Here is a 23,142-nt window from a genome sequence, read left to right as displayed (position 1 = left end):
AAATTTTGGTTCTTTAAATGCTTAATTATTTTGCTAATTTTTAACTTAAAAAAATCATATATTGAGAAAATTTTTACAAAGCTTTTAAATGGTTATCACCTTGCAAAAGTTGAAGCCACTAGAAAATGAGGAAATAAATTGTATAAAAATACTCACTTAAAATGAGGGTAGAAGTTGTCAAGTCACTAGAATCCATGATTCATACAGAACAAACAAATTAAAGCCAGGAAGCTTAATCAAGGCCGCCACTGTTTTTAATGACTCCACCTAGTATTTCCTAACACTTCTAAATTATGTAAGAATGCAAGTCATTAAAGTGCTTCAAAAACAATAAAAATCATCCTTGAATGAAAAACCAAAGCATTGGTATTAAGAGAAATGATGAACATCTAAAGAAGGAAGATGGTAGGAGAAAATTCTTTGGAAACCTACTCATTCTTAAAAGATAAAATTATTTCTTTTCCCTGCATTCTTCCATATTTCTATATACTCTTTCCCCTATTCTTTAAAATACAAATGCTCTGCTGTATACACAGACTCTTTGGGGATTTAAGTGATTCTTGCTGAAAGTGATTTTCTCTTTGGACAACTGGCTTATTAGAGAAACAAATAATAAAACTTATAAGATATAGCAGTTATACTTTATCAACCACTAATGTTTCATTCTTTAAAGATCTTAAGCAAATACTTTTAGTTTTAAGAGATCTGGGAATTCCTTAAAATTATATACAGAATCTGCGCTATGTATTTTGTAAGGAGGATCCATAATTTTAATCAGATTTTTAAAGAGTATCCATTATTTCCATATTTTATTTTAAAATTAAAGGCTGGTCACAAAAGACCTCATATATTGTAAAATTTTATTTATATGAAATGTCCAGATCAGGTAAATTTATTAAACAGACTGGTAGATAACAGGGGCTAGGAGATGGAATGAGAAACAAATGGTAATGGCTACAGGATTTTCTTTTAAAGTAATGAAAATATTTCAAAATGAAACAGATGATGGTCGCACATCACTTTAACATGTATTAAAACCATTGAACTGTGCATTTTAAAATGATTTTGATATTGTGTGTACCTCACCTCAGTATAAAATGGGGGACAGGAAAGAGCATTTCATACATTCCCTTGCCAACATATATCTTTTCATAACAAATACACTAACCACACTTTTGATAGTATGGCTTTAGGGTCACCCTTGTAATCTTAAACACATTCCTTCTGCTCCCAGAGTCTTCCTTCAGTAGGGAAAGACACTGAGCTCTTTATTCTAACTGTATCACTTAAGCATCTCAAACACAGTTCTGGGGAAATAAGGTTGGCTCGCCTACTTTGGGACCACTTCTCTAGGTTTTATTATTTTCAGGCTTACTTAGGGGAGCATAACAAATTTTATCTTGATGAGTTAAAAACCTGTACCATGATTGTTTTTCACTTAAAAGTTACGGAAAAACTATAAATATCTAATGCAGAATTATGTTAAGAATATTATTACTATTTTAATGTAGGGTTTCTGACCATGACTTAATCTTTTCTTCAAGAGCTGTCCTTTAAGCATAGAATAGACACTTACCAAATTAGGCAAAATATACTAACTTGTTCATTTGCATGAGCTCTATGTAGTTCGTGAATATCAAAATCCTCCAGGTTAAGCTGCAACTTCTCTTTACAAAGTTCACAGGTGGTTACAGCCTCTAATGAAGAACCTGGTAAAAATTAAATGACAAGTAAAGCTTATTTTATACTGACCTTGAAAACATTTCCCCTCTTAATTTTTAGGTTTAAAATGCAGAAAGTCTAAAGAAGGGTACTGGAAAAGGGAAAGGGGAGAGAAGAGAGATTATGTTCCTTCAATAAACTAGTAATGTCTCTTAAAATAGTAATCTGCAACACCCAATGTGCATGTCAGTTCCTGTTCTATGATATTTAAGCATCCACCCATTATTCAGATACCTCTGCTGTTTTCTTCTCCTTGATGCTCATATACCCTTTTGATTGTGGGAAGCTGACAAAGGCAATGGAGTGTCACCTGTACTTCCTACCTCCTCCTTAAGTACCTTGACATGATGCCATGAAAACAGTTTAATGACAGCATCTAAAACAGCTAGTTTTTATAGTCAGGTCAGTATTTTTCAGGTAATAGCCTATACTCAAGATCCTGAGGAGTCTAAGAAACATGCCTGCCTGCTGACTAGGAGGGGAAAATATGGGTCCACTCCATGTCCAGATAACAGCAGCTCCTTTGGGAGTGGGAATGTAGCTCAATGGTGGAGTGCCTACCTAGCATTCGCAGTACCCTGCATTTGATCCCCAGCACCACAAACCCAACCAACCAACCAACCAACCCCAGTTCCTTTGGTCTATAAAAGAATACATGCTAACACTATGGCTGAAACCTGAAAGCATTATGCTAAATGAAATAAGGTAGATACAAAACAACAAATATTTTATGATTCTACTTAAGTGACATCTACATTAGGCAAATTCAGAGAGACAGAAAGTAGAGTAGAAGTTACCAGGGACTGTGAAGAGGGGAAGCAAGAAGTGGGGAATTAACTGCTTATTATAAGGGTATAAGTTTCTGTCTTGGGTGATAAAAATGTTTTGAAAATAGATGGTGGTGATGATTACACAATAAATGCAACTGAACTGGACACTTAAAAATAGTCAAAATGGAAAATTTTATTTCTATTTTACCACTTTTTATTAGAGGGGAACACTTGTTTCATAGGCACTCAACAGTTGATTATTATAAACTTTTGGATCCAATTTAGTAGGTGATAGTTCAATCTAATTAAAAATGTAGTTTCCCCCCATTCTTGTTTTAAACAGGGTTTCAAATGAAAAATGTCCTAAATTAGAGTAAGTTACATGAATAACTGAGAAGAGGTTTAAATTAAATTCAATTCACATTTCTTGAGTGTTTTATGCCAAGCAGTAAGAGGTTTTAGAGATTCAACAAAGTAAGCTGTAGCCCATCTTCAAGGAGTACAAAAAACTTTTATATAACTGTGTTATTTAAATAGCAGCAATATTTAAAGAGAAAATTTTTGGCATGAAATCCAACAGTAATAATAACGTGTATTTTCAAGAAAATAGCTAAAAGGTGAATACCAATCTGAGGAAGTACATGATAATGTCTCAAAATGAGTAGTCAAATAATATCAGATTTTCACTATACAGTCATGTAGTTTAGTCAATGAGAAGAATGATATACAATAGTGGTCACATAGGAATATGATGGAAGGAAAATTCCTATGATCCAGCATAGCTGTCCAACAGAGGGCAATGAGTTCGTGCTAATGCTGGTGTGAACAAATCTACTACACCACCAGTCATGGAAGTATAATACATACCATTATGTATAGCATATAATACTTGAAAATGCTAGTAAACAACTATGCTGCTGTTTTATGTATTTACCATACCATACTTAATATTGCTATATACTTCTTTTGTTTATTATAAAAAAAGTTTATTGTAAACCGGGCTTGGTGGTGCCTGTGTATAATCCCAGTGGCTCAGGAGGCTGAGGCAGGAGGATTGTGAGCTCAAAACCAGCCTCAGCAACAGAGAGGTGCTAAGCAATTCAGTGAGACCCTGTCTCTAAATGAAACATAAAAAGGGGTGGGGATGTGGTTCAGTGATTGAATGCCCCTGAGTTTAATCCCTGGTACCCATCCCCCAAAAAAGTTTATTATAAAAATGGCATGTTGTGTGTTACACTGGCAGTGGCCTCATAGATCTCATGTTTACTTGTCTCTTGATTGCATCATTTTCTCTCATACTTGATTCAATCTAGTGTTTTGTTTATCATGCCCCTAAAGTTTGAGTCCAGGAAAACCATATTTAAAAATAAAAGGGCTGGAGATCTATGGGTCCAAAATAAGAGTTGCTCTTAATAAGAAAACAAAACAAACCAAAACCAAACAATAACAAAAAAGCAACCTATTCTACAGGAAGGACAGGAGAACAGGATAAAACACTGAGGTTGTAGCTCAGGGGTAGAGAGTCCCCTGGTTCAATCCTCAGTACCTCAAAAACATAAACAAACAAATAAACAAATGAATAAACCATTCTCAAGAGGTTATAGCTAGCTGAGTGTTGAAGACAAAGGTCTAGTCTAACTCCAAAAAGACAATGTTCTTAAACAAAAAAACTTGTATTGTGTTTTCCCCCACACTCAACACTAACAATCCAATTGCTAATGTATCAGAAGTTGAATCAAGTTCTTCATTATGGTAATACCTAACATTGCTGGGCCCTTACTCAGTGTCAAGAACCATGCTAAGCACTTTATGTGTAATCTTTTAATGACTCCTAATAACACCTCATGGCAGTGACTAATTAAGCCTAAAAGGTTATCATAACACCAAACAACTAAGAGAAGAGAGAGCTACAAAAGAAACGCCCTGTTCCAGAGCCTGGGACTCAGACAAGCATATAAGGAAGACTACTTCCCCACTCATGCTCGGAAGGATTTTGCTCTCTCCTTAAAACCACATTTCAGAATTTGCAGGAAAAAAGTTTCCAATGGCACCTAATCCCCATCTTGAATAGGTACTCTAACACCTATAAAGACTGTGAAAATTAACATCACTGCTATCAAACTTCACAACATATTTATGCCACCAAGCTATACTTAACAGACCCTTAATCTTATACTTATGTTCATTTATTAATCTGATTCATTTTCCCAGTTTTCTCATCCTGTCAAGTCACTTCCATATGTCTTCTGGTACTCATGGTCTAACACCAATAAATTCCTTTAAGAACCAGTTTCTTCTGAATGATCTCTTTACCTTTATGCATAAATCACAGTGCCTCCTGACATATATTTTCAAACTTCATTTGTGAATGACTTTTAACACCTAGCTTGCTACTTTCTTCTTTTTTGGTACTGGGGATTGAACTCAGAGCACTACCATTAAGCAACCTACCTAGTATTTTTAATTTTTAATTATTTTATTTTTGTTTTATTTTTATTTTTTGCAGTGCTGGGGATGAAACCCAGGGCCCTATACTTGTAAGGCAAGCACTCTACCAACTGAGCTATCTCCCCAGCCTTAATTTTTTATTTTGAGACAGGGTCTTGCTAAATTGCTGAGGCTGGCTTTGAACATGCAATCTTCTTGCCTCAGATTCCCAAATCTCTGGGATTACAGGTGTGTACCACTGTGTCCAGCTTGCTATCTTCTTTATCAACTTATTTTTTGGTTATTTCAACATCCACATAGAACAATTCACTTTGGATTCTAATTTACTCAAATCCTTGTTTCCATTATGATCCCACCTCAGGTACCTAATTTAAGGTCATACCCTGACCATTTACTGCACTACCCCTAGGTCTCCATTTCAAACATCTTCTCATTTTGCATACCTACAATTTAATCATTCCAATTCTCTTCAACTTGTCTGACAGTTCTCTTTAATATTGAGACTCAAAGACATTGGCTTTACCATTTTCTATTCACTTCCTGATATTCTCACACATTTCCTGATTTAAATTTCTACAATCAAACCACAATTATGTCCTTAATGATACCCTTAACTCCCTTCATGATATTTACCCAGTTAAGACCCAAGCCCAATAAACTGTAATCAATGTCTGTATCCAAGAAACTGCAAACTGCTTTTTAAAAAACGCATGGGTCTCACTTTAAACTCTTATTTGAAATTTGTGTTTCTGTAACACTGGGGATCAAACCCAGGGCCTTGCACATGACAGTCAATCACTCTACTGCTGAGTCATACCCCATGCCCTAAAATCATATTTATGGACACTACTGCTACCTGGAAAACCTACCATAGAGCCTTAGAATGCTATTTCCCCCACACTTCAAAATCTAACCTGCCCCACAATCAGATAAAAAGCTAATTTCCCTAAGAGATTGGAAGCAATTATGAAGGAAGTAGTGCACCCTTTCCACCAAACCAATAAACTGATAAATGCCCATATCTACAATAGTTTTCTGGAAATGAAATATCCCTTCTCCTCCCAAAGGGTAACCATTCAACAACTTATGCTCTGGATCCCAGTTTTTTCTCCTTTTCAGAGATTTCTTTTCCCTCTCCACTCGATTCTAAAACACATACCTGGAAGTCTCCAACCTGAAACACTATGTGACTCCTTAAGATTCTCTAATTCCAGCTGCACATCTCCAATATCCCTGGCAATCATTTGTTGAAAGCAGGCTACACTGCTATCTCCTCTTTATAACTTCCGTTTCTCTCCTCAGTCGAGTCTAAATCACTCCAGAGTCTGAAGTCATCAGCACAACGACGTTTTCTTAGCAATCTTCCTATCTGCTAGAGGCTGCTCTTCAAATCTCTACTGCACTCATTAAATATTTGGGCATCCCAATGCTCTGTCCTGGGCCTGTCTTCGATATCTACTCCTTCACTAGAAGACTTTATTTAATCTCAAAATTTTAAATGTTATTTATTTCCTTGTGGTTCCTAAACTGTAACATTGAGTATTTCTCCCAAAGTGCCAGGATTTTTAATAGAATACTTGACATTTTTATATGGTTACCTAAAAAGTAACTCAAAATGCATAAGGTCCAAAACAGAACTCTTGGTTTCCTGCCCCAAAACTCGTATTTCTGTCTTCCTTGCAGTCCAATTCTACCTCCAAAAACCTACCAAAATCTATCCATTTCTATCTTCACTGTCACTACTACCACACCTATATGGCCTTCACTAACTCTAGCCAGTATTACTGTAAAAGCTTCCTAGGTGATTGCCCTGCCTTTACTCCTGATCCCCCTAAAATCCATTCTCCAAAGAGAGACCAAATATAAATAATATCATTTTAGTCCTCTCCCCTCAATGGTTTCCCATCATACTTAGGTAAAAATCTAAGCTTTAGAATTTATCTTTAAAAGTCCTGCACAACCTAGCCTCTGATGATCTTTCTCACTGCAGATGTATCACACCTCCCAACCATCCACTAATTATATACCAGTCATAATGAGCATCTTTCAATTTCTCAATACACCTAAGTTATCCCACCTTTAAGTTTTTGCACTAGCTGTTCTCTCTGCTAAAATGCCCTTCTCATTCTGGAACAGCTAGTTCCTTATTATTCAGCTATCATTTTAAATATCCTCATGTAAATAAGGTATTCCTTTATCAGTCAATACAACCACAAGAGCAGGTGCCTATTGGGTCTTATTTACCAAGGTATACCCGACACTGAACATGCCTGGCTCCACAACAGGTACTCAATGAACAAATGAATCCCTGTGATGGATATTATTCTAATTTGCTAAGCATTACAACAAGCATGAGAAACAAAAATCTTTCTCAAAGATAGATGGTAAATGGTGAGTGTATTACATGATATAAGGGTCATCAGGAATTGCAAATTGTTTTATACATGTATGAAGAAATAGTTCTGTAGCAAAACAGAAAAATTACTATAAATAAATTTATGAAGTACAACAAATGCTCTGTAATGCTTTTGTTGAGACTTCAAAAATTAAGATACTTTTGGTAAGAGTCTAAATTCAGCATTTGGTAAAAGTCTAAATCCAACATTTGGAAAGTCTAATTCAACAATTAATAAATTATAAATTTTTAGCCAAATTGCATACATACGTGTATCTCTTGGAAAAAAATTGAAAATAAAATACATAAAGGAGTAAATCTTACCAGAGTTAATTTTGGCCTGTAACCACTTTTTCATACACTCTTGGTGGACATACTGTAAACTTCCTGTGCACTTGCATGGCTCTATCAGCAAATTAGATGATGATGCAGCTGCCATCTGACAAATTCTACATAAGTCACCTTCTTCTTCTTCAGAGTCCTCTAAAAGAAGGCTAGAAAAGAAGGCACAGTTTCCCAAAAGAGCTATAACTCATCTAAGAACATCATTTCAATTATATGTAATCCTAAACTCTCCTTATTCTCCTCACACTAAGTGGAAAAAAGCAAAGGGTAACAACAACAAAGCAGCAACAATAATAACAGTAATCAACGTGAAAAATCATTTCATTGAGAATAAAAATTTCTAACAAATTTTTTTTTGTGGTGCTGGGGATAGAACCCAGGGCCTTGTGCTTGGCAGGCACTCTATGAACTGCGCTATGTCCCCAGACCTAACAAATATTTTTAAAGATGAAATAGGGTATTCTACCACTTATCTTTAAATGATTTAAGTAATCTAAATTGTATTGTCTCCTAATGAATTGGGCAAAAGATTTGTGGAAAGAGACAACCTTTAGGTAAACTTTCATGCCCTAGCTTTATCAAAGAAAACAACCAAGCATAAATTATTTTGAAAGGTTGAAAATATGGTACTTGTTTTACCTTTCACTTTTTTCCCTATTAAGTTTATTTTTTACTTGGGAGATCGATTCTTAAAATTCTCATATATGAGGCAATATGAAAACACACACACAAATGCTCTCTCTCTCTCTCTCTCTGGTAAAATAACCGCAAAGTGCTTCTTTTCAAACTATATAACCAGAAAGATGGTACGGGCCTAATTTGTTTTGTGGTGGAGATATCAGACCTGATTATAAAATGAAATTATAAGAACATTATAATGAAGAACCAATGCCTGGGGAAAGGGTTAATCTGCCACCCCTCCCCCCAGCCTCTTTCCAGGAACTACTGGATTGTAAATAGCTATCTTTAAGGACCTGAAATGCAAATATCTCTGTGACAGGCTTCCAAGGCCAGAGATTCAACAGATGCCTGTAACTTTTAACTTTATAACTTTCTGAACTCTAGAAATATAGCTACATGGTTTAATTAATAGGTCCATTAAATGCTGTCTAAACTTTAACCTCCTAGACTTAGTTCTTAGGGAGGTAAACTCAAGTTTTATTTTGAGTTACTGCTGTGTTGAAGGCTACTTCACACTCACAAGTGTTGTACTGTGTGTTGTACCTGTGTACTACTTATCTATAAATTCCCTGTGCATGGTCTTTGGTCATACAGGTCAAGAATTAAAACCCACCAATGTTGTAATGGTTGCAAAATGATGTCAAATTTCCTATAAAAGCCTCATGTAACCTCAGCTCAGGGCCCAGAACTTCAGAGCACTAGCTCATCTGGGTCTACTCTCTACTGTTTACAACCCTTGAGTGATGTCTGGTCTCTTGGTGAGCTCCACGTCCATAACGGTTTCTCTTAGACAATCACTAAACCAATGCTTTGCCTTCTATTTACAATATTGCACTCAAATTAACCTAATCTTGAGGGCAAAAATTGTAATAGTTACTACATTCCTACAGAAGACAGCTACAGAGAAAAGTTGTATAGAAAATTTCTTCTGTACAAAAACACTAAGATCTGAATCAAAACTGATGCATGAATAAATCCTAATATGTAAAGAATATTCAATATATACTTGGGCGTCAAAAATAAAGTTAGGTGAAGTGGTGAATGCCTGCAATCTCAGTGATTAGGGAGACGGAGCTGATTTCCAAGTTCAAAGTCGGCCTTGGCAACTTGTGAGACCCTATTTTAAGGAAAAGGAAAAAAAAAAAAAAAAGGCGGGGGAGGCAGGAGGTTAGGTATATAGCTCAGTTGTAGCGTGCAACTGGGTTTGATTCCCTGTAAATGGTAAACAAAATCAACTTAGTAAAGGCTAAGGGGTAGGGTTGTGGCTCAGTAGTGCCTAGCACATGTGAGGCTGTAGGTTCAATTCTCAGCACCACATAAAAATAAAATAAAGGTATTGTGTTTACCTGCAACTAGAAAATATATTTTAAAAAAGGCTAATACAGATTTATTATCTCTTACCAATCCCATTTAGTAATAGTCAAATCAAGAAAGAGGGTAAAAGACTAAGCTGTTTTCTTAAATATGTTTGTACATATACCCTAAATTGGTTAAAAATAACCATTAGATTATTTCTTGATGTAATTCACAACTCCAAGTGCCTACACCTCATTATTAATTCTCTCCATTTATCTATAAGTGAGACAGTACCATCATATAGATGTAAATGCTTGGGAAGGAATTTCAGGTTATCAATGTTATTAGAAGCCATATACAATTAAAAAGTTCTTTGTCTAATTTGCTCTACCTGTATAGGCTTAAGATGAATATTCAGATTTACCTCTCTTTTATTTTCTGTAGTCTCTCTGGATCTCTTGAAGGTGCACTTTTAGTTTTTTCACTTTTTCCATCAGCTGAATTCCAACCTGAAGGAATAATATCTACAGTGATCATGACGTTGTCGGTCAAATTACTTCCAAGTGCTGGGGGGACTGCAAATCGGAATAAGGAACCAGGAAGAATCCCTGCTATTCCTGCATTTCTTCCACCTTGAGCAGAATCTGATGAGGAGCCACCTGTAGAAGCACTGCTTGATGCTCCAGCTGCTTGTGGTCTGTTGGCAGTAGCCCCAAGAGAATCACTCTGTGCTTCAAGGTGAACTACTTCATTTGATTCTCTTCTAAAAACATGAGATCTAGATGGTATATCAGAGGTAGTTATCCTTGAAGATTCATCTCTTCCCTCTCGCCTCCTTCTAGAGAACAAAGGTGTGCATCTATTTCTAAAGGAGGAAGATAACCATGGTCCTGTATTTCTACCTTCAGATTCCTGGCTAAAATTTTCTGAATCAGGCTCAGAGCTATGATTCTGGCTAAGTGAAGACAAACCCCATCTTCGCCTAAGAAATCGAAATCCTTGAGAAGCTTCAGATGCTCTATCATTAACTTCAGAAGGTGATGTTGCATTACTCCGAGACTGTGAAGTTGTCAGGATTCTTGGAGAAATATAAGAATTTTCAGAACTCAATGATCTTGTATTCACGGAATCCTGACTGGATCTTCGTGAAAAAAAGGTAGATGACATGCTAGAAGCTATACGTGACAGCAATCTTCTGGTCGTGCGTCTACCTTCATTGTCAGAAGATTCCTGAAATGATCTTTGAGATGAACCAACTCTTTCTGAACTGTTTATGGTTGGGGTTTCATCTCTGCTTGAAGTATAAGAAAATCCAGGATGTGTACTGCTTCGAACAGATTCTGATTCTCTTGGAGAAAAATTTCTTAAAGAATTTCTACTGGAGTCCCTATAACTTGGTACTGTTTGATGTTCAGAAGGCAACTGGTGGCTTGTGGATGATGTACTCAACTGTAAAGTGCTCAATGAGTTCTCTTTGGGTCTTGCTCCCTGTGAATATGAAGAAGGAACTCTGTCTTGAACATCTATTTTTTGAAAGGAAGGAAAGGTAACCAATTATATGAAATAATCTTATTAAATTTGCATTTATTAACTACTTGCTGACAAAATGAAACATTAAATTTGAGCTGAATACTGCTATCTTATAACTAGAGAGCTTTTACACTAGAGAAAAAATTGTATTTCTCTTCTTATTCTTACTTCTCTTCTTATTCATACTGGTAGAATAAAGTACCACCTATGTAAAGTCAACACTGCAAATTCAAAAGAAAGAATACATGAGCTAATGAAAGCAGTATGAAGACTAAGCAGTTGAATTTATTACCAGAAAATGAAGGTAGAAGTCTCTAAATATATAAACTGATAAGGAATTTTAAATAGACCAAATAATATAATCTAAATGACACTTAAAATGATTAAAAGCAAAATCATTCTAGGGAGATTATTTGAGATTCTTCTTACCACATGCAATAAACACAAAAATTACTTTATGTAAATATTATCACCCTTCTAATTCTATGACAAACCATGCTAATAACTAGAATGTCTCTAATCTTTTGTCTTTTAAGTTAACAGCAACGGTTTGGATGTCTGGTTGTTCATTAGAAAAAAAGTTTGAATATTGCTTGGAACTGAGGCAGTACAGTTCCAGCATCTATATTTTAAAAAAAAATGTACTTTAACTGGAGGTTTGAATTTTTCTTTGTGAAGAACAGTTAGCTATATACTCTGTAGGAGAGCTCCATTACTACTGTGTTAAACATGGAGCCTCATAAAAGGACGAACTGTTAGGAATTAAATCTATTTCAGTCCTCTATTTTTAATCCCCAAATTTAGAAGCCGTTGATATTGTCTATTACAGATCCTTCCACCAAAGTCAAGCAGATGAAAAGATGTTTTTGTCTTCAATAAAGCACCCCAGGAAGATTACTTAAAATAACCCAAACTTTTATAAACAAAATGTATTTTCCTCTTTTATGTAAATCAAACTTCATTTCTGTCTGCTGTATTTATGAACTTTGATAGAAACTGTACATGTCTTTACAGGAATTTAATGAAGAGAGGCATACTCGTTATAAATAATTTAAAAATAGCTGATTTCAACATTTAGCCATTTCAGAATTTAATCAAATAGTTACTTATTAAGTTATATCTTACAAATTGGCTAAAATTATCTCATGTTAACTTTTTAACGTATACATTTTTATGAGGAAAAATTTAAGCAAAAAAACTTAAGGCAGATAAAATCTGAATACTCACATTGTTTACATTTTTGAAAGCAAAACAACAAATAAAGTACAATAAAATATATTATATGGTTTGGGGATGTGGTTACTTGCCTGGCATGCTTGAAGTTTTGGGTTTGATCCCCATCACTGCTCCCACAAAAGTAAAGGAACATTATAATACTATTTTGTATGAAATCCACACAAGGACATATAATTTAATTCATTTATTCCTCTGTACTGTTTTTAAGTGGCATAGATAAAGAGGATAACACAACATTATTAAATAAGCTGTACTTTACAATGGAAGTTTATACATACACGATGAAGCTGTGAAATCACCACTTCGGTGACTATAATCCATAAGATTATTAACAGAGGAATCTGTTCTTCTCTCCAAATCTCTCCTCTCTCTCATTATGTCTGTTCCAAACGAACCAAGTACCAATGATGAAGATCTGGGAACTTGACTATGTCTCCAAGAAGAATCTTAAATTAATTGAACAAGTTTTATTTTAGATAAAATTTTCAAGATTTTTGGTAACAGTTAGTTTTCTGTAATACAGAGGGAGGTTACTGTTAATTATTACGGGAACCCCCAGTTACCTAGTTGCAACCAGAAACAAAATTCAGCAAAATAAATTATTCGCTAATGAACTAATCACTTAATTTTTCCCCCTACTCATTCTTTTTTTGTTTGTTTTTGGTGCTGGGCAATGAACACATGGTCTTGCACATGGTAAACAATAAACACATTCTTAACACTAAAACACTATCCCTATACATGATGTCAGTGTCTCAGTCACCTCCTCAACATATTTTACAATGTAAACATGCTAAAAAAAGGCAAATCTGCCAAAGATGGCAGAAATTCATAGTCAATGAAAATTATGTTGGGAAACTGTCAAAATCAAATCACAGCCATCTTGACATGCAAATTTAATTACAGATTACAATATAATTTTATCAGGGAAAAAAAAATTTGGGAGGGGGGGTGCTGGAGGTTGAACCCCAAGGCCTCACTCATACTAAGCATGCCCTCTACTACTGAGCTATATACCCAGTCCCACAAATATTTTTATTGCTACATTTGGTTCATTCTTTATTTCAAGAATATATTGTTGCAATTATTTTCGAAATTTTACTCAATATAATTTCACTTAAAATAAAAATTGTCTCAAACCTCTTATCTCACTATTTATCTTGAAATTTTGGCTTCCTTTCCTAGTCCTAATAGCCTTAATTAAGGGAAAAAGTCCTATGTACAATGCTGTGCCTTCACATAGCAGAAGAAAACATACACCTCTGCACAGTGGTGTTTTTCTATAAAGTTAAGGCCAGTCTGCTCTTACCCATCCTATACAGTACTTTTAATATCCTTCATATGCGCAGTGTGTTTCCCAAGGCAGTCCTGCCTATCAAAATAGAAATGAACCGTTCACACTCATTCAATTAGCAATACATGAGCATTTTACGAATTTTATCTCCAGTTATGTTACCACAAGTTTGTCTCCCTTTGAAACAATCTGATGCACTAACATTTAATTTAAAGAGTATAAATGAGGAGAAAACCTCTTTGTTCTCTCTATAACAGATATCAATTTATACAACAAATATATGTCTCAGAGTATAAAATATCAGACATGGAATTTTATGGACAAACTATCTAAATCCCAGTAACTTGCCTAATGCCATTCTAGTCAGATAGCTAGAATCAGAACTAATTCCTTGTATAGAATTCTTCCTAGGACAGCACCAACTCCATTTTTTAATTAAAGAGTTTCCAGTTTCTTTATTTTATTTTATTTTCTGGTACGGAGGATTGAACCTGGGGTGCTCCATTACTGAGCCACATTCTTTTAATTTTTTTATTGTTTTTTATTTTGAGAGAGTCTTGCTAAGTTGCTGAGATTCTCCCTAAGTTGTTGAAGGTGGTCTTGTACTTGCAACCCTCCTACCTCAGTCCTGGGATCACAGGGATGCACCACTACACCTGGCTGAGTTTCCATATTTTCTGAAAATAAGCCTCATATACCATAATGTTTCTCATTTCCAAAAATATGCCTCAGAAGTATTTTCAACATGTATCAGTACTTTTGGCTTTCCTAATAATACTTGAAAAATTTATCTCCCATAAAAACTAGCACATACATGCATGTCACTTTTAACCAATCTGATTATTGGCTCAATGAATTAATATCTGTTAATATCCTTTAACATTTGTACCAAATGTAGAAAAATGCAAAATGGAGAGTTATCTCAGTTCTAGCACAGATTTAAAACTGCAGATCACTACATTTCTAAACCACTGTCTTACATGAAACTCTTGTTTAATTCCAAACCTAAGAACAATAAATGGTTTTAGTTCAAAATATATGTACAGTGACTTTTACAGAAATTGAGTAATTCTTACCTGATACTGTATTTAAACCACTTCCAACATTTCTCCCAGCTGAGGTAGATGTACAGTTTGTACATGAAAGTTTAGGTCTTTTTGAATCATGATCCCGTTGTTGATTCTGTGATCTTGAGCGTGCTCCCTGAGTTATCTCAGATTCACTATACCATGCAGATTGAAACGGTGATGCTGATGCTGATGCTGATGTAGACTGTTAAATTTAAGAAGTTTTAAAGAAACAAAATTTGCTTGCATTCAATATTAAATTTAACCTATGCTCTAATAAATTCCCAAGGGACAATTTATTTCCACAAGTATCGATTTTTTACCATATGGTTTTTTTCTTAGATTTTATTTCCTTCTACCCATGTATCACTTTACAATATAATTGTTATTTTGCTGGTTATCAATCTCATTTACAGCAAGTTCTCTTTATAATTGTATATACACACTTGGTTATGAAACATGGAAGAGCATATACTTTACAACCATTTTTTCTGGTTAAATATTTCAATCTTCTGAGAATATTTTTTCTTCATAAAAGCAGACAAGAATACCTTTAATAAAGGCACTGACATAAACTGATTAAGAATACCCTACTATGAAAATGAGATTTCTCAAGTAATGAAAAACTTACCTATTAACTGAGGGTACACTCAGTTTCCCATTTAGCATCTGAGGACCTGAGTTTGATCCCCAGCAGAAATAAAGCAAAACACAAAAATTTTATTTTTGATCTGATTCACAATGTCAGGAATACAGTCAGACAACACTAATTATGATTATGTTAAATATGAAAATTCTAGCATTTGGAATTTATTCACCAGTGAGCCAAGAAACGAAAATACATACATAAAAACTCTTAGCTCACTTTTTTCTTTTAACATATAAATATGTGAACACAAATTAAAACTTGTAACAAACGTTAATCATAATGTACAAATACTCCAGTTACTTCACTGGTTAAGCAGTTTAATTAAATGTGCTCCACAAACTATAGTACACATAACACACAAGTAAAAAATAATTATAAAAACAAGTAAATACTATAATAAATAGTATGTTGAAAGTTTTACAAAAGAGTGTCTGCTGGAGGTAGGGAAGGATTTAGAGAAGGTGAAAATTGGAGTTTATTGGGCAGGCAAATGAAGGATATTAGAGCCAAACAACATGAAAATGTACCTATAAACCATTCTATCACAGTTCATGGTTAACAATGAAGAATAAAGTTTGTACATATATGGAAAAACACAAGATGCAAAGCTAAAAGATCAAGAATGTGGAGAGATTTCATCAATCTTTTATGACACTCTTCAGTCTAGCATTAACTTGGCCCTATAAGCCTCTATACCAAGGAATCTACAGAGACACAATGAATGAACTACAGGTGGCATGAGAAATTAAATTCATTATCTCAGAACCAAATAATTTCAGGTGTCAATATCCTCTAGGCCAGTGTTTCTAATACCTTGGGATGTCACAGATCAAAGTTAAAACGGTTTTAACTTAAAATTTGAAAAGAATGCCACTGGCAGATTTAAAAAAAAAAAAGGAACTATTACCTAATCCTGCCCAACTTCTAAAAAATTGATGTTTTATCATTTATACAAAAGAGATTCACTGTAATTTGGTCAATTTCATTGTCTATTACCTCCCCTCCATTTCTCCCTCACCCTAATCCCCCTACTCTACTGGTCTCCTTTCTTTTTTCATGAAAATCCCTATTTCTACCTTCCACATATGAGAAACCATATGACCCTTAACATTCTGAGTCTGGCTTGTTTCACTTAACATGCTACTTTTCAGTTCCATCTATGTTCCTAAAAATGACATAATTTTGTTTTTCTTTATGGCTGGATAAAACATCATTGTATATATATACTACATTTTCATTACACATTCATCCACTCATGGGCACTTAGGATGATTCCATAACATAGCTATTATGAACTGTGCTGCTATAAACATGGGTATGCATGTGCTGTTATGGTATGCTGACTTCAGTTTCTTTGGACAAATACTGAGGACTGGTATAGTTGGGTCATGTGGTGAGGTGGCTCCATTCCTAGTTTTTGGGGAATCTCCATACTGATTTCCATATGTGGTTGTACTAATTTACAATTTCACCAACAGTATAAGAGGGTTCATTTTTCTCCATATCCCCACCAGCATTTCTTATTATTTGTACTTTCTTTTTTTTCGGGGGGGGGGGGGTGTTTCTGAGCACTGAACCCAGGGGCACTTAACCATTGAGCACCAGTTCTTTTTGTATTTTATTTAGAGATAGGGTCTCACTGAGCTGCTTAGGGCCTTGCTAATTTGCTGAGACTAGCTCTGAACTTGCCATTCTCCTGCCTCATCCAGCGCCCCCTGAGCCCAGGCACCAGGATTACAGGACTGGGACACTGGCTAGACTTATTCGTACTCTTGAGATGAAATCTCCGTGTAGTTTTGATTTGCATTTGCCTGATTGCTAAGGATGCTGAACCTTTTATCATATTTATTGGTTATTTGAGTTTTTTCTTTTGAGAAATACATGTTTTGATTCATTTGTCACTTATTAAATGGGCTATCTGTTTAATCCTGTCGGAAGAGTAGTTGGCAAAGATTTCTCCCATTTCTGTCTTCACTTGTTTCCTCTGCAATGAAGAAGCTATTTAATTTTTTTAAAAAAATTTCTAGTTGTAGATGGACACAATACCTTTATTTACTTATTTTTATGTGTGCTGAGGATTGAACCCAGTGCTTCATATGTGCTAGGCAATTGGGTGTTATTTAAAATCAGGTATTATGATGCCTCCAGTATTGTTCTTTTTGCTTAGAATTCCTTTGGCTATTTTGGGTCTTTTGTTCTTCCATATAAATTTTGGGACAGGTTTTTCAGAATTCTGTAAGGAATGTCATTGTTATGTAAAGTGACTGCATCAAATCTGTAGATCACTTTGGTAATATCTGTGCTAAACTTTAAGGGTATTAAATAGACTACAAAAATGTGAAGGATGAAATTCAGAATAAAGGTGTTTTAAATTGGATATATTTGTGCAAACTTTATAAATTGTCATTATTTTTCTCATTTTGCATGGGTTATACAAACTTATTGAATAGCACTTCTGGCAAACATGGCTTTGGGAATCATGGAAGGAAGGATTACCATCAGAAAACTCCTTCACAAAAAGAGAAACGTAAAAGATGAAATAGGTGGAATGAATATATAATAAGAAACAAATTAGGAAGCCATTAGAATTGCAAGAAATATGTCCCAGTGACCAAAGTAACGGGAACAGAGCAATTATAAAAGATTCAAACATTCATTAGATTTAATACGTAAAGAAGTCATCAGACTTTAGAGACAATTTGAGAAAATGTTAAGGATCTAAAATCACTCCATAGTTTTTGATACTGGCTACTAATGAGATACGTGACCATGCCAGTCATTAAAAATGTTGACTATAGCAGAGTAGATTTCATAAAATAACATTTCATCTCAGATACTTGAAATCTGAAGTCACTAAAGGCTTACAGACACAATCATTGTTTATGAAACAATTTCATGACTGTCAGCTCAAATGGTAGCCTATGAAGTCTACATTTATACTTATAGATTTAGACACAGAAAATTACAGTACACAAATGGGAGAAAATCCTGGCCAGTTTTGCTAGTGGTTTAAATTCAAAAATCAAACCTTTTCCTGGTTCCTACCAATTCAAATTTGTTCACTGTTCAAAATTTTCAGCTTGAAGTAATTAGATAGCCCCCTCAATTATTTGTCTTTTTGGTGTCATTGGGGACCAAACCCAGGAGTTTGCTACATCTGAGCTACACTCTCTTTTTATTTTGAGACGGGGGTCTCACTAAGTTCTTTAGTTATAGAGGCTGGTCTCAAACTTGCTTCCTGCCTCAGTCTCTGGAATCAGTGGGATGACAGGAGTGTAAACACTTTGCCCAGATCCCCTCTAAATCCTTTTAACAATTACATAAAATATTGAAAATTCATGTAACAATAAATCTCCTGTCTTCTGCTATCTAGAATTATTCAGGCCCAATTAAATCAGTGGGTATGTCTTCAAAGTATATTGTTTTGTGCATAAAAAAGTAGCTTTTGGGTTGTTTCTAATTTGGGGCTGTTAAGAATAATGGTGCAGGGCCAGAATTGTGGCTCAGTCGTAGAGCGTTCGCCTAGCATGTGTGAGGCACTAGGTTCAATTCTCAGCACTTCATACAAATAAATACATAAAGGTTCATCAACAACTAATAAAAATATTTTTAAAAAACATTAAAAAAAGAACAATGGTGCTATGAATACACAAAGACAAACCCACATAAGTACAGTTATCTCATACTAGACAAAGGTGCCAAAAAATTACAATGAAGACAGCCTCTTCAACAAATAATGCTGGGAAAACTGGAAATCCATATGCAGTAAAATGAATTAAACCCCTATCTCTCACTCTGTACAAAACTCAACTCGAAATGGACCAAGGACCTAGGAATTAGACCTGAGACCCTTCACCAAATAGAAGAAAAAGGAGGCCCAAATCTCCATCATGTTGGCTTAGGACTAGACTTCCTTAACAAGACTCTCAGAGTGCAAGAAATAAAAGCAAGAATCAATAAATGGGATGGATTCAAACTAAAAAGCTTTTTCTCTGCAAAGGAAACAATGTAAAAAGAGAGCCTACAGAGCGAGAGAAAATCTTTTCCACACACACTTCAGAAAGAGCACTAATCTCCAAAATTTATAAAGAAGTTAAAAAACCTTACACCAAAACCACAAAGAACCCAATCAATAAAAGGGCTAAGGAACTGGGCAGACATTTCACAGAAGATATACAGCTGATCAACAAATATATGAAAAAGTGCTCATTATCTCTAGTAATTAGAGAAATGCAAATCAAAATCACCTTAAGATTTCATCTAACTTCAATTAGAATGGCTATTATCAAGAACACAAGCAATAATAAATGCTGGCATGGATGTGGGGAAAAAGGCACGCTCATACATTGCTGGTGGAGTTGCAAAGTGGTACAATCACTCTGGAAAACAGTATGGAGATTCCTCAGTAAACTTGGAATGGACCCACCATTTGACCCAGTTATCCCAACTCCTCGGTTTATACCCAAAGGACTTAAAATCAGCATACTACAGTAAAGCAGCCACATCAATGTTTACAGCAGCTCAATTCACAATAGCTAGATTGTGGAACCAACCTAGATGCCCTTCAATTGATGAATGGATAAAGAAACTGTGGTTTATATATATACAATGGAATATTACTCAGCCATAAAGAAGAATAAAATTATGGCACTTGCTGGTAAATGGATGGAGTTGGAGAATACCATGCTAAGTGAAATAAGCAAAGTCCCTAAACCCAAAGGCCGAATGTTTTCTTTGACAAGTGGATGATGACACATAACCAGGGTTACAGGGGCAGATGGAGGAACTCTGGATTGTGTACAGGGAAATGGGGTGGGAGGGGGTGGAGGAAGGAAAGATAATGAACTGAGACAGACATTATTACCCTATATGTACATGTATGATTACATAAATGTTGTGAATCTACATTGTGCACAACCATAGAAATGAAAAGTTGTACCTCATTTGTGTACAGTGAATCAAAACGCAGTCTGTAAAAATAAAAAAAGAATCTCCTTCTTAAAAAAAAAATCCAAATTACAAAAAAAAATCACAGTTGAAACCCCAAGTTGCAAAGAAAATCTTGCTGAAAAGATCAAAGGCAAAATCTTTAATAAACCACAGAATAGCCATTCCCTAATTTATCCAGAGATGCTATGGCAAATTCAAACATTGTCTTTAACATCAAACAAGAGAAGGGTGAATATATTTTTCTAAAGTGATATATGAATATGAATTATTGCATTACAAGAAAAAAAAGAACTATACTACAGGCTACACAAGGCACGTTGTCTGTATATATATAAAAAAAAGGTGCTATGAACACTCATGCACAAGATTTTAGGTGGACATGGCACTCAATTCTCTCGCGTTAAATAACTGATCACACAATAACTTGATGTTTAATATTTTGAGGACACATGAAATGATTTTCCAAAGTAGCTGTACCATTTGACAATCTCATCAACGATTTATGAGGTTTCCCATTTTTCTATCGTCACCAACATTTATTATTGTCCATCTTTCCTATTTTAGCCACTCCAGTGAGCATTCAGTGGTATTCACTATAGTTCTGTGTTTCCCTAATGACTGATGGTGATTATCTATTCAGATAATTATTGGCTATTTCTTTGGAGAAATGTCTATTCAAGCTCTTTACCAATTGAAAAGTGGGTTGTCTTTTAACTGTTGGTCATAAAAGTTCTATTCTGGTTACAAATCCCTGACAGATACATTTTTGCAAATATTTTCTCTCATTCTGTAGGCTGTCTTTTCATTCTCTTGGTATTGTTCGATACACACAAATTTTTTTATTCTGATGAGGTCCACTCTTTTTACTTTTGCTGTCTCCATCCTATGAGTACACATATGAAATTTAGAAGTGAATGGAAGGTAATTGAATTTCCATTTGAGGGCTAGGGACGTAGCTCAGTGGTTGAGTATTTGTCTTAGAACGTGGAAGGTCCCAGGTTGGATTCTCAGCACCACAAGAAAAGCAAAACAAACAAACCCCACTAAAAATAAGATTTCCATTTGAGATTCATGGCATTCTCTTTTTTTCTTACTGTATTTTGAGCTTTACCCAGAATATGTAACAGATTTGACTCCTGGAGTAAACATTTTTCTATGAGTTACTTCCACTTCAAAAGACTACCTAAGATATGAAAGATTAATTTATATAATACATGAATTTTAACTCAATAAAGATTTTATTAAAAAGGGAGTATCTACCTTCTACCTAAAATGAAATTCACATTTTATCTTTACCTTTGTAATACTTACTCAGGTTACCTTTCCAACAAGAAGGTTATTGGAAGAATAATCAGTGAAAAAATTTGCTATTGCTATTGTATTAATCAATATTTGCTTTAGAAAATTACTTCAATGGATATTTAAAAAAATGTTCTCAGCACAAATGCTCTTAAAATAGTGCAATAGTAAAGAACCTTAAAGAGAAAGCATTTGCAAATCATATAAATAATAGGTAGGGAACTTGAATCTAAAATAAGGAACACTTACAATTCAATAAAAAAGACAACCAAATTTAAAAATGCCCAAAACAGGTAACAGGCATTTCTCCAAAGATGTATAAAAGGCCAACTGCTTATGAAAAGATTTGCAACATCTTTAACCACCAGGGAAATGCAAACTAAAACCACAACGAGCTACTGCTTCACACTCACTAGGGATCTAGAATCTAAAAAAGCAAGATAAGTTTCAGTGAAGTTGTGGAGAGATCCCATCCTTCACCTTCATATACACTGCTCATGGGAAAGATAAATATTCCAATTGGTTTGTAAAATAATCTGGCACTTGCTCAAATGACTGAACCTAAGATTTTACAAGACTTACAACTCCACTCTTGGTGTATACTCAAGATAAATGGAAATATAAGTCCACACAGAATCCTGAACATGAATGTCTATAGCAGCACTATTCATAAGTCACCAGAAAGAAACAAGCCCCTTGTTCACCAGCAGATGAATTCATAAACAAAGCATATGGAATAACCATACAGTGAAATATTATTCAGTCAAAAAAAAAAAAACTGATATATGCTATTACATAGATGAAACTTGAAAACATGCTAAGCAAAAGAAGCCAGTCACAGACTATATAGTATATGTTCCTACTTATGTACAAAGAGGTCCAGAATAGGGAAATATACAGAAACGAACTAGATTAATGGCTGTTCAGTACTAGCGGAAGAGAAGGGGGCCCAGTGTAACAATAGCTAAAGGCTATGGGATTTCTTCTGAGGTGATATAAAAAGTTCAAAAATTAACTGTGGTGGGCTGGGGGTGTGGCTCAGTGTTAGAGGATTTACCTAGCATGCATGAGGACCTGGCTTAGATCCCTGGCACTACCAAAAGCAAAACAAACATCACCCCCCCACATCCCCCCCAAAAAAAACCCAACCGTGGTGCTGATGGTGTGGTGTTCTTGTACATCCACTAAAAAACACTTAACTGTATACTTTAAACAGGCGAAATGCATGGAATGTGAAATTGTAACTTGGTAAAGCAATTTTTAAAAAGATTCTTAATGAAATGACACAGTAAATGAAGCAAGCAAAGAATGGCATACTTTTCCTGGGCTCTTCATTTCCATGAAGACTCTAACAACTGATAAATCCTGCTTTGAAAATTTTCCAGACCAAAATTATCTTATCCACCAGCAACAATTAAGAACTTTGAGCTTTTTATTTTTTAAAAATTCATGTGATAAAG

At 34.9% G+C, this 23,142-nt stretch overlaps 1 protein-coding gene across 1 annotated transcript in view; it reads right to left on the bottom strand.

Annotated features, from left to right (window-relative positions):
- Positions 1–23,142, bottom strand: part of MARCHF7 (membrane associated ring-CH-type finger 7) — a gene marked incomplete at its 5' end in the record, with an annotated part of 38,672 nt that overhangs the window by 9,388 nt on the left and 6,142 nt on the right. Inside the window, 5 exon segments of the mRNA XM_079131787.1 lie at positions 1,600–1,709; positions 7,660–7,829; positions 10,082–11,180; positions 12,702–12,869; positions 14,794–14,989. Of these exon segments, the coding sequence (XP_078987913.1) occupies positions 1,600–1,709; positions 7,660–7,829; positions 10,082–11,180; positions 12,702–12,869; positions 14,794–14,989 (1,743 nt within the window).

This window comes from Sciurus vulgaris, assembly GCF_902686455.1.
Source record: "Sciurus vulgaris genome assembly, chromosome: 3".
In the NCBI taxonomy this organism is placed as follows: domain Eukaryota; kingdom Metazoa; phylum Chordata; class Mammalia; order Rodentia; family Sciuridae; genus Sciurus; species Sciurus vulgaris.
Note: the sequence above shows the minus strand (reverse complement) of the source record. Positions and strands in the feature narration are given on the sequence as shown.